This window comes from Brachypodium distachyon, chromosome 2 (genome assembly GCF_000005505.3).
Source record: "Brachypodium distachyon strain Bd21 chromosome 2, Brachypodium_distachyon_v3.0, whole genome shotgun sequence".
Classification (NCBI taxonomy): domain Eukaryota; kingdom Viridiplantae; phylum Streptophyta; class Magnoliopsida; order Poales; family Poaceae; genus Brachypodium; species Brachypodium distachyon.
In genome coordinates this window covers 10,486,667-10,499,647 of record NC_016132.3, presented here as the reverse complement: position 1 = coordinate 10,499,647, position 12,981 = coordinate 10,486,667, and the positions used below count along the sequence as shown (strand labels likewise).

The window sequence follows — 12,981 nt, the reverse complement described above, 5'->3', positions numbered from 1 at the left end:
GTGCTCTTGTCGGCAATCCAACGGCCAAGCGCCCACTCGTTGTGTGACAAAGCATAGGAGCATTACTTTGAGCGCAGCCTGCCTAAGTAACCACTAACTGAAAAAAATGGTTCACCTAAAGTTGTTGCGTGGCTCCACCTGCCAGGATCCCGACCCAACGTCATATCGTCCTAGTGCCGGCGATCGAAAGGCTGATGCCGACTTAACCGGGGTTGGTGTTGTCGTGATGGCGCGTTGATTCCACTGAGCTGTGGCCCTGGCTCCATTCTACCTGCCGTTACCAAACCCAACAACAGCAACCTTCGCCATCGCTTGCAATTGCAGCTGTAGGTGGGTGGTGAGTGAGGTAGGTCCATTTCTCCGGAAAAAAGAAAGAAGAAGAGTGAGGTAGGTCCATGAACAACAACTCGACGACCTCATCACTTTAACTGCCATCGCTCGTCGTCGTCGTCAGTGCATTTTGTTCTGCCCGGAAGTGCAGACATATCGGTATTGTTCAGGCATGGTAGATCGTCTACTCCTTGTCCATTCCTCGGGGAAATGAATTTCTAGCTCCCTCGTGGTGCTCGCGTATTATTATTTTTTTTCAGGCGAAGGCGATGGATGGATGTCAGCACGGTCCTACGTTGCGTCAAAGGGTACCATTTTTGTACGCTTAAATGATTTGCCAAACAAAAAAAATCTGTATGAACTGCTACCTCCGTCCAACAATAAGGGACGTATTAGTTTTCTTTTGACCAATGCTTTGACCATAAATTACTTTATTAATATATAATTATATAACATAGATTCATTTCCGTTATATTCCTACTAAGTATATTTGCTTATGGTTATCATTTCGATCACATTAGTCACATATTCATGAAGTAATTTGTGGTCAAAGGCTTGTTCAACCGAATCCTAATGTGCCCCGTATTTTTGGACGGAGGGAGTACTCCGTAAGAAGTAGCAAAAGAAGTCGTATACTGATATAAGATCATGATAGAAACACATATTTTGTCTTGAATTGCCATAAGATACAACTTGATCGTCTGGTAACAGCGGCTCCTAAGCTTTCTAATTTTTTTTAGGGGTAAGACGGGTCGATTCCCATCATTCAACTGGATGAAATGTACTGTACAAAGGACCCCTGAGTCAATGGAGCATGCCGGAGTCCTACCAAGGATAGGCAATTTCGAGGGCCGGCAAATCCTCCTGTTTCGTTTCTTCAAGATGCCCCACCAAGCGTAAATGACCTGCCCACTAACGCTTCTATTTTCCTTCTCAGGGAGCCCTAGAAGGAGCTCCCAATGCTCGGAATGACCTAAGTCCATTGCTGAATAAGCCCTTTCACCTCCTTGGTGAAGCTACAATCCATACTGAGGTGGAGGATGGTCTCCGAGTGGATCTGCAAAGGTTGTGGGCCCAACCCTGGATGGTCAAATTGTCCGTGGTGAGGATTTTGCCATGGGCCACTGAAGGATTCTAAAAAATGCAACGCCACTCTTATTATTTGACATACACTTCAAGCAGGGCCAGGCCGGCAAAATCCGTGGCCCTATGCCAAATTTGAAAATGGGCCCTATCTCACAAAAAGAAATTAAACCGATGCCAATTATAAGGCAAAATTCTCATGATAACGTAGGTATTGATTCTTGAAATACTAGGCACATCATCAATCTAATTGGGTATTAATAGAGAATTGGGAAAAAAATTAGTGATTAGGCAAACAACGGAACTTAGCTCGTGTCCTCATCAAACTGCTACGGCACTGCTCTAGAATGAAAAGACCTGGGGACCGATCCTTGCTGATGTACAGAGTACAAGCACTGTATACTAGTTTTTCTTTAGTAGGAAAAAAAGTTTATCAAAACCTATCAACATGAGATCTAGTTTCGACGATCAACGCGAGAAACACAAAGGGCTCGAGCGATGCTATTGACTTGATCATGCATGTGTGTCCCAAATTGGTTTGTAATTCAAACGCACCATTATAAAGTTATTTTAGTTCAACATTCAGATCTTTGAATAATTGTACATGCAACGAAATCACCATGCAAAAGTAAGAAACGCAGTGAAATCCCTACATGTTGCACTTGCACATTGGACAACCCTTCCCAAAGGCGAGCCTTTTCTCACGAACACATACGCCTAGGCAGGTAGGCCTGTCTAACATCTTTTCACCAAGTCAGATGCTTTTATAAAAACAAAGTGCTGATCGATTACATGCTTTTATAACAGAAACTCGAGACTTTAGGCCCTCCAGATTTTGGGGCCCTGTGCGGCCGCACTCCCGTCGGCCCGGCCTTGACTTCAAGAATGAGCAGTAAAGACTTGATGTATTTATTTGTTTATCTATTTAATTTGGACATTTGTACTCAAAGTTGTATTAAATTAACAACACTTAATTATGAATCGGAGGAAGTATTTTACATTGAATGTTTCCTTTTGCAACTTTGTACATCCATGTTGCACCGCTAGAACCTGCCACCCAAAATCACTCAAAATTGCATTGTTACCTACACATGTTTTGAAGAATTCATCGTGGTGCTGTCTGCCTGTCCAAATCAAACGTTTTTGGATTTAGTTTTTAGCATAAATCCTTACTTGTTTCTTGCTCTTTTCCTGCTCTATTGACATGAGGTCTTTCTCCTTGTCGAAATTTTCTCACTACAAATACTCCTTTCGTCACGTATTAAATGACGAAATATTACATGTATCTAGACGTATTTTGGATATAGATACATATGTATTTAAGCAAATTTGAGATAATTAGTATGTGACCTAGGAGTAAAAAAAATGAACTAGCAGTAGAATGTTTCTTAATTCAATTCATTGATTGTGACCACTTTTTGTTTATTAGGGGAACTGTACTGAGCACTTTTTGTTTATTAGGGGAACTGATGCCAGATGCTGTTAAGGGTAGGCACGAAAGCTTTGACTACATCCTGCAGCGCGTGCTGCCAAGTGCCAACCAGCAACCTCTAGTACAAAGAAAGATCCTTGTACCTGGACAGGTCAGGGCGACGACGTTGACCAAATGATGGTCGACACGAATTTAAGAAACAAGGGAGCTCAACGGTCCGGAATGGAAGAAGGGAAGTGCAAGCTGAACTGTCTCGGGTCAGAATCGAGCTGAAGTGAAGTACTGAACTAACATACGTGCAAAGATCCATGAGCAGGTCGTTTGGCTCTCTCCAGGCGTGGGTGCAAATTCCACAACCATTTCTCTGTTCCACCTTTCCGGTGAAGTTGGGACACGTGTGTACTTTCGAGAAAAGAAGAAGAAGTTGGAGTAAGCTGCGGCGGATGGCTGAGCCTGACGGTACGCACCAAAAGCCGGTCAAATAAGGCTTGCCGTGTGAAGAATCGGCCCACGCAGTTTGGCGATAACTGCCAGTGCCGGTGCCAGGGACTTTGGCCCAGAGTGGATCGGGTTTCCGGACATTCGGCGCGTAACTGACAAGCGCCTAGTCTGTACACCAAATTCATGGAGTTAAATTTTACAGCAAAACTATAAGCTGACTGCCATTACACACACAATATAAACTGTTTTTGCGTTCAGATCCGTAAGCTTAGCCGCGGAGCCAAGCCTTAACGGTCCATAAATAGTCTAGTCAACTAAAGAAAATGGTAAACCCGGGAAGACAATTTTCTACGTCACGTGCTAAAATTTCTATGGGATGACCAGGACCGTTTTGATAATGGACACTAGAATAATGCATCAAGTGATACACCCTCCGTAAGTGAGATATACATACAGGGAGCTCAGATAGTACATCTCTGGCAAATCAAGAATCCCTTGTCCCTCTTTTCAAGCACCAATGCACAACACTGCCACAACTGCATGCACAAAGCTTTATATTTAGTTCTCCCTCCGGTCGGAATTACTTGTCGAAATATTACATGCATCTAGACGCTTTTTAAACATACATATTTGGGCAATTTGAGAATATGGGTCGGAGGGAGTATTGATTATAGAAATTGATCGGTTTTCTTTACATAAAAGGATGCGCTTGCAGACTACAATCAGGTCCCTTTTCATGGTTCTCCGTGGCACATCGCTGGCAATCTTCAAATCCTCTGGCACTATGATCATTTAGACTACAACTGGATGAAGGCTAAAGCGGCTATACAGTGCGAGCACACGATTCCAGGTGCGTTACTATCATCGCTCGATGCTTCAATAGGCTTCATTAGCTTGAAACCTCAATTTCCTGATCATATGTTCACTCACTGTTCAACTGGTCTACGACGGAATCGATTGGCAATGATCCCAATGGTGCTGATGACTCCAAACGCTCAAGCATGTCGTATTCAAAGGGATCATCCTCGCTCACATCAGGTGATTGCTCAAACTGATTCACTTGGGGGTTACCTGTTTCATCTTCAGACTCATCTTCCATGTATCCAGCATTTACAACTTCAGGGCTATTGCCCACAAGCAAAGCTGGAAATGAATGCTCCACAGCCTGAGATGTGATACTGAACTCCTCCACCCTGGCGAGAAGCGCGTCAGGTGTAAGTGCATCGGCTTCATTGTCATCTAGCGACAATGCTATGGATGACTCAATTGCACGCTTCCATAGTTTAAACATCCTGGGTCTCAATACTTCTCTTATTGCCACATTATCGCTGGCATCAGTGGATTCATCTGCATCAAAAAACAAGTCGTCTTCTTATGTTTCGTCAAAAAGTTAACTTGTTATGTCCAGCCAGAGAGTACAAAGCTCTTTAAAAGAGGTCAGAGGCTGGAGAAAGCGATCTTATTGAAGTGCATAAACAAGGAACAGTGTTATCCACATAACACTTGACACCTGAGAGTGTAAAATGTAAAGTTGAATAAACAGCATGATGTGAACAAAAACTGCAAACTGTAAATAAAAATAAACGTGCAATATTCAAAAAGAAATAAGCATTAATTTTTAAATCAGTGAGACCAAGATTGCATCGTTTCCAGTCGATCTTGTACTGATTGAAACAGAATTGTCTTAAAATTTACTGGACCTTGTGTATAATAATCAATGTGAACTCAAAGATACACACCTGAGCTACTCGCAAAAGATGAAACTGACAAATCACTCTTTTGAACTTTTGGAATGAGAGTCAGAGGCTTCGAGTATCTGGATTTCCATTCTTTGCCTCTGTAGATTAATATCTGCTCATTGTCGAATGACAAAAGAATACAAGGAACAAGATCCTGTGTATTTAGAACCATAACTTTAGTCTAGGGGACAAGAAAGCATATGAAGGATAAACTTCAATCCTCTAAAATGGCACGGAAACAAAGAAATGTGTGGGGGGATAAATACCCTCAACTTTGCTCCGATCTTTTTGTAATCGCTTGGTTCTAAACCCTCGCAGTTAATCTTCACCAGATCATTTCCCTCAAAAGCATCCCGAACATCTTTTACAAGATTGAGATATATTCCATTTTTTGCTGCAAGATTAAGGTATTAGAAATGCATCTATTTATTCACATGTCCTCTTCAATATGGAGTAAGAAGCACATAATATCTAGTCTAATTTATGTACCAGAAATTTCTGTAAATAAAAATATGTACCCTTTAACATAATTCTGAGAGAGGTAAATACAAATTATAGCACTAGTAACATTTCTATAATCTGATGTGTTCGGTATAAGATCTTGCAAACAAATGCAAAGTGAAAGCCAAATACAGAACCATGGGCTAGAAAAGCACTTAACAATTACCTCTGACTAATGAGATTTAGTGAACCTTTTAAAATAATGCATTAAATGGTTTTTGTAGAAGGTTCAGGTTCCACACTGAAAGCAACCACTTAACCAGAATAAATCATGAACCGTTTTGTGTGTTTCTGACCAGAATTGATACCTATTGTCACTATTTCAAGCAAAGTATGTGCACAGCGCGCTGGTGTTTATCCACTTTTGTTTAGATAATGGGAGCTTTATTATCTCTGGCTTCTGCATCATATATGCACACAGCTTTGTCCCTAGTGTTTATACACTAAGAAACATGTAATATTTAAAAACACAGGAAAAAAACAGAAAACTAAGAGTCGGTTAATTTCAAAAGAAGCCAGATTCCAGGATTGATCCCAGTTCAACTGTTCAAGGAACCTGAACAATGGCGCAGAATACAAATCCGCATCCAGACCCATAAGATCATACCTAATTTAAAAATTGGCAATAAATTCTGCCCTCTGATTCTCATTTCAGCAGCTTCCTCTATTGTAAGCCCTTCTGGAGCTAGCTGGATGAGTTTTGGATAGACAGGAGTGGCTGGTTTCCAAAGCATGAGTGGATAACGAGGACGAGTGCGTGGGTTGTAATTTCTTCCACGATATAAGAAAACAACACCCCCTACTCGGTGAATGACCTTTCCACCTGATTTTTCCTGAAAAAGCAGATGATATGTACTTGTATGTCTGAGAGCGCACCCTAATAAAGCCACGATGCTTGTGCTGGGAAAAAAAAATGCAAGCATGCATAGATGATGATAGTAGTCTTATTCCATGAGCTGCTAAGAAACACAAAGGCCTAACAGCAAACATATAAACAACTTCTCCTGATGAATTTAGTCATAACTGGTGATGAATTCTATGTCGGAAGATACCACGAGAGTGGCACTAACACATGCACATGAGTGCAGCTGAATTCTTATATAAGTAAAGATGCATACCTCAAGGTGATAACAAAGGTTTTTCATATCAACAGTCGGTACTCCTCGGCATCTTACTTTGCAGATTTCCTGGCGCCTCCAATGGCAATGTATCATTTCCAACATGTTGTGGGTCAAACCATCCCTCCCTACAGTAAATTAATCAGAAAAATGCATTATTAGCTCTAGACTTCAACAAAGTTCAGCTCTGCAGAACAGCAGAAGCTTATCAAGGAAAACGTCAAGTTGCGCTATTCTCAAAGTGTCCTAATGTTGTCTCAATACCTCGATCTGTTGAAATGAAACCTATCAGCGGTTGCCAGAGCAAGTTATTTTCTTTAATTATGTCAAGTACCACCATGGGCGGATCTAGGGGGAGGGGGGGGGGGGTGCCATGGCACCCCCTAAAATTTTGCAAAAAACTCATACCATGTTATATTTGTACATTAATATAGCAAATTAGCTGCCCATAGCCTCAAAATGCTTTCTAGCCAAAGTTTTCATGACTTTGAAAATAATACCGATGTAGTTGACGATAAAATTGTACCTTTATGTACTACTATTTTGATGTTATGTGATCTAAACAATCAAAGGTGGCACCCCCAGCGTTAGCATCCTAGATCCGCCACTGAGTACCACCTAGGTCTGCCCTCGATCTGCAGTATTTCAGGGCAGCTTTTCTATCCAATTTGTTACCCAGATTCCAATCTGAATAAAAAACTTGATTCTTAATGTGCAAGCAACAGTACTAGAACTTTGTCACTCTTCGGTGTGGCATTTTAGAAAATGCTACTTCATTGCAAATGAAATGTGGCCTCAAGACATACATGTCAGTGAAATAAGAAATGACAATTCCTAAAATGTCATTCTCCAGAGTGTAAAACTATATGAATCGCCTGGCTCTATTCCAAACTCAGTGTTCAAGAAGTGAAGTAGGATCATATGGTGGACTTCGTATCCTAGATCTGGTAGACCTGGCATGGTAGTTTTTTTCGAGAAACCGGCAGGAGCCCTGCCTATTCATTATGGCATGGCAGTTATGCTGCTGCAAGAAGAGTGACTTCGAATTAAAAATTGGCTAGGATCTTTAGAAATAACTTCAGAGTATGCATGCTATTTTTTTTAATGGTGGGTTCATTGTAACAAAACTACTAGCTACTCAATCCAACACTGAGAAAACAGCAAATCTTCCAGCTTTCAACGATCTTTCGGCATCACCCTGTTAGTTACTTTGAATTTCATAAAATTAAGACCAACAGCAAAGAGTATTATTAATGCATGCATGATATGAGAATCTAGCATGCATATATAATTCTCCTTAAGATTTGATGTCACTTTAATCTGAAGTCTGAACTAATAGCAGAAGGATATTAAATTTCTGTTGTTGTTCTTGAAAACTGCAGCGTAGTAGCTAATTACCAATGTTCAGTTGCCGGTTATGGGACATGTGAGGCTTGACAAGCGCGCGCACCTCCGCGGGGGTGAGCGGTTCCCCTAGAACCTCCTCTCGCCTCCTGCCGTCGCCGGGGCTGACCCTGCCCAGGTCCAGCTGCCTCCTCCCCCTCACCTCCATCATGATCCCGTGAGGGCTCACCGTTTGCGGCGACTCCTGGCCGAGCGGCGTGTGCAGCCGCACGCCCTTCCGCCGCGCCTTCTCCTCCTTGGTCAGCAGAGGCGCCTTCCCCGTCCACGGCCGCGGCATGGTCGGCGGCGCGAAGGGCAGGAACGGGGGCTCCCGGATGGCCAGCGGCGCTGCACGGGGCGCCTCGGAGTAGCTGAACTGGAAGTCGAAGGGCGCTCCGGGGAGACGGAAGGTGACACCGGAAGGGCCGACGACGACGGAGCGCCCGGCGGCGGCGTCGGTGGGGTTCGCTGCGAGGAGGGCCTCGCCCTTGCCGGCCGGGGGCACGGGCTTGCGGTAGGCGGTGCGGAGGTGGGGTGAGCGGAAGGCGGGGTTGGTGTCCCTGGCTCTTGGAGCCGGCATTGGTGGCTCTTGTTCTCGCGAAGGTTGCTGTGGGTGGCTCTTGGGGTGGCGGCGGCGGCGAGGGGGGAGGGGAGGGAGAGGGAGAGGGAGGGAGCGGTTCTTGGGGTTGTGGCGGTTAGGGAGGGGAGCGGGAGGAGAGGAGAAGAGGTTGGTGCGGCCAAGACGGGAGGGGAATGGGCGCTGCGGCGGCGGCGCCATGGCGGGAAGTGGTTGCGCGGTGGCGGAGGCAGAACGGAAGGAGATAACGAATAGATTTTCAGGAACACTGGATTTTTCGTTTTTCTATCTATGGTGGCGCATATTTCCGCTGGTCATCGTCGATTTTGTCTGCCGTCCGATTTGAACTCAACGTGCGTGCTTTTTCTTCGAAATCCTTCGTCTGGCTTTATCTTTTTCCACCCCCTACTGCATCACCCGCCAAAACGTCCTCACTGAAGAGCTACCACTATCCGTCCTGCAGTAGTGTAGCTGCCCTTCGCAACTCCAGCGGCGCGACCCATTTCGGCCGGAGCGGTTCGGACGGACCAAATAACGGTCCAGCGGACGACTCATTTCCGTCCATTTTGGCTGGACGGTACATTTCGATACATCGAGACGCATTTCCAATCTTCCCCCCACTGCCCATCTCGGACGCCCTGGCCATGGCGGACGAAATTATTGGCGCCACTCTTCCCGCGACCGGCCCCCTACCCTCCCCTGCCACCAGTGGTCTAGCCCCAGCTCCCGGCCCTGCCCCCGCTCAGGAGAATCTCAAGAAGCCGAAGAAAGAGATGTCCCCGGAGGCGAGGGGCATGGAGTCCCAGAAGAAGGGGCAACGGCGGATGCATAGCAAAGCCCGGAGGCGAGCTTTGTTCAAGCCCAGGAGGAAGATGATACAAGATCGAGATGCGACCTAGCAGGATCGAGATGCGGCATCGTCCTCTAGTTGATCGCCCTCATTTGGTGCCAAAGCTAGGTTTTTTTAATGAACTATACTTGTCTGCTAGTGAGGCCTAAACATTGATATGTTAATTTGCTTGCTAATTTGGCCATCGATTGGACTCAATTGTTGCCGGTGGCAAATAAACAGGGGATCGACCCACGAACAGAGAGGAGGCATTTGAATTCGGGCGTTAAATATGGGTCGCCCAAAATGGGTCGCAACACTAGAAAGGTGGGCGATCCAAACGGATGAAGACCGGGCACGGAAGAGATTTGCGTTCGGCCCGCGACCCAAACGGACACAAAACGTGGTCCGTTTGGGTCGCGTTGTTGGAGTTGCCCTCATGGGGAGTACATTTGGGCATGGGTCGTCCGGTACAACCGGACCGGGGTCCATGGTTGTGCTTCAGTTTTCAGTTCAAACTTGCGATCTCCTTGGAACCTAGCCACTCCTCTGAGCAAATACCTTTGCCGCAACCGAAGCCAGCGTCATGACCTCCGAGTTCGGCGGCAGCATCCACACCACCGCATCACATCCATGGGCATCTAGCCCCATCCTACTACCATTTGGGTCCACCGGGCAGATACAATCGTGCAAAGCCGGCCGCGCACCACCCCAAGTCGATCCCTCGTCGCCACATCGGTGCTGATTCAGCGACAACAAGTGTGGCAGAGTGGCCGCGGCCTCCTGCGAGAAGATGGAGAGCAGCGGTAGCATCTGCGCGAGCCTGAACGCCTCGCCATACACGTGGCCGCCAGGGACCCCATAAAGTCTCTGGCCTCTAGCCCCGTCCTCGCCTTCTTCAACGGACGACCGTTCACACACCATCTCTCCTTCCCCTTCCCCTTCCCCTTCCGTCAGATCCTCTCAAATCTGGTGCCCCACAAGAGCACCTCGATTCAGGCCCCCGGGCAATGCCCGACGGCGCCCTCCGGTGGCAGCAAGCAGGGGGTTGCGGTGGCTAATGGTGAGTGAGGGAGGTGGCATTATATCCGTAGCTGAATCCTGGATCTTGCTCTTCTATTTGTGTGAATCAACGAGGCGACCTTATTTTTTAAAAATAACATACACAATAAATGTGAGACAGGGGATCTCACGTGAAGTAAATTTCACATGCCACGATTTTGGGGCAGTCGTGTTGCTACGAAAACCGTTTGCAAAACCACACCTTTTGAGTCAAGTAGTATCAGTTAGCCTGGAACTGGCTGTTTAAGCCGTTTTACTTGAATCCTTACATGTGGGGCCCACCTATCGGATGCCACGTCGGCCTTGAAAACTTGCGGGAATGAAAAAGATGTCAGGGGTTTAATCGTGGGCTATCGGGTGGGCGGACGTGGCATCCGACGGGTGGGTCCGACCTGTAAGAAATAAAGCAAAACCACAAAACAGTTTTGCAAACAGTTTCCGTTCACTGTGTTTCAGTGACACAACTGCCCAAAAACTGCAGTTTTCTTAAATTTACCCTCTCACATGAGAGCTGCCCTATATGCTGCACTCCATCGTCCTCGAGAAGCTAACCGGCCGAGGAAGGAACAGAATAACCATTGTGTCTCGCTAGGCTTCTGCTCGAAATTCATGAACCAGCAAACATCTGCCGACGACAGCTAACACATGCACCTACAAGATTTGCGTACTTTATATCTCTTGAAATCTTCGAGTTTCTTTAACAACTATTCACTCCCTTTAAAAAAATTACATATTCTAGCGTAATGGCTAGGGGCTCTAGTAGCACCCCTTTGGTTCCGGATTCGACTCTCCTCGTGAGTAAATTTCAGGCCGAGGGGTAAAAAAAATCCCTTATTCGACTCCCCTCTGGAGCGAATTTCAGGCCGGAGGGTAAAAAAATCCCTTGTCTGTGTCCCATACCAAAGCACAGTTCTAAGGCGGGTTTTGATCTCACGTGGCGCCGCTACCCTTGGGGAGGTCTTTCCCTCGGCGGGCCTAGTTTTCCATATTCTACCTTTTCTTTAACAATTGTTCACTCTGTTTCAAATATAAGATGTTCTAACTTTGTCTCAAGTCAAACTTTAAGATGTTCTAACTTTGCCATAGTCAAATTGTTAAATCCTCGTGATATATATCTTATAGTGTGTTTATTTGATATTATAGATCAAAACAAAATTACTTCCTCCGATAATAAGCGTATCAGATTTAGTGAGTTAGTAAAAGGTTGTACTAAACCCAAGACACTTATTATGGATCGGAGAGAGTACAACATTTATATTTAGAAGTGTAGAAACTAAATAGCATTGGTCGTCCTCTAAAATCTCCAAAGTTCACGAGTTCAAACTCTCTCTCCCCTTGTCTCTGAAAAAAAGTGTCACCGGGTCAACATATTTTAGGGGACTTTCTGGTCAGGGTCCAAAAGTTGCAAATGTAACTCCAACTAACAGGGTTTGCATGGCTTGATGTCTCGACCTGGGAAAAATTGAAACCTGCTACCCTTTCTGACTAAAATGTATGTTTTCACTTGTATTTGATTAACACAAATTTTTTGACATTGAAGATTAAGAACTTCTCTAGAAGGGTGTACAACTAATTGGTCTTGAAAAGAAAAATACCTAACATGAAACAACGCACTGCAATTTTTTGAATGCAATTAAGATTTGAGTATATTATCAGCTTAGATACATGAAACAAATGAGAGCTCCTATGAATACAAGAATAATTTGCAGATTCCCTGGATTGACCTGTTGTATGTAAATTTGTTGCCATGTACTCATCCTCCTGTCCTGTAATTCCATTAACTAGTGAACGAAGTTAATGTTCCCTTTGAATTTGGCGTCGTGTAGCTTAAAACAAAAACAGCTGTTTGCCCAAAAGAAAAAAAAAATAGAGGTAGTTTGCCGCCCTACATCTGATATTGTTTCAGGAAGCAACGTGGAGGACGGTTTATCCTGTCCTCTTTCTTTTATGATCTCCACAAGGACGGCAAGAAAACAGAACTCCTTACAAAGGAGAAGGACAAAAGCAAACCCCCCATTTCACATTGCATTTGCTCTTAAAAATAATAAGGTGAGACTTTAGCAATTCTATTTCAGATGCTTTTTTTTAACCTTTTCTCCGCTTCTAGGAAGATAGTCCAGTCTACGAGGAGATCCTGGAGCAAGAGATATTCTACTTAGGTCCCTGTTTTTTTATACTTAGGAGTATATAAGCTTCATATGTGCTTGGTCTCCCCCTAATAATTTGTCTCTTCTATTCTGGTTTCCTCATGTATTTTTTCTGTCTCGGCACATGACCTTACAAAGTATGTAGAACAGTTCTACATATATACATACAGGTTGAAGTATGATGGAAGCCCACATTCCTCTTCTCTATAAAATTGACAGAAAATAGGAAGATGTGATCAAATGTTGCTAGGTATTAAGAGGAAGTGCTTCTACGCGGAATTTTCCTGGCTCCTACAATTGTTTCGTGCAAATGATTCCTGCAAATCATAAGTTTGAGTT

At 44.6% G+C, this 12,981-nt stretch overlaps 1 protein-coding gene across 1 annotated transcript; it reads right to left on the bottom strand.

Annotated features, from left to right (window-relative positions):
* Positions 1-3,814: 3,814 nt before the first annotated feature.
* Positions 3,815-8,873, bottom strand: LOC100845286 (CRS2-associated factor 2, chloroplastic). The gene is made up of 6 exons (XM_003567583.4): positions 8,043-8,873; positions 6,645-6,772; positions 6,134-6,359; positions 5,292-5,419; positions 5,026-5,179; positions 3,815-4,633 (listed from the first exon to the last, which is right to left on the bottom strand). The coding sequence occupies exons 1-6, from the start codon at positions 8,803-8,805 to the stop codon at positions 4,209-4,211; spliced, it is 1,824 nt and encodes a 607-aa protein (XP_003567631.1). The 5' UTR covers positions 8,806-8,873; the 3' UTR covers positions 3,815-4,208.
* Positions 8,874-12,981: the final 4,108 nt, after the last annotated feature.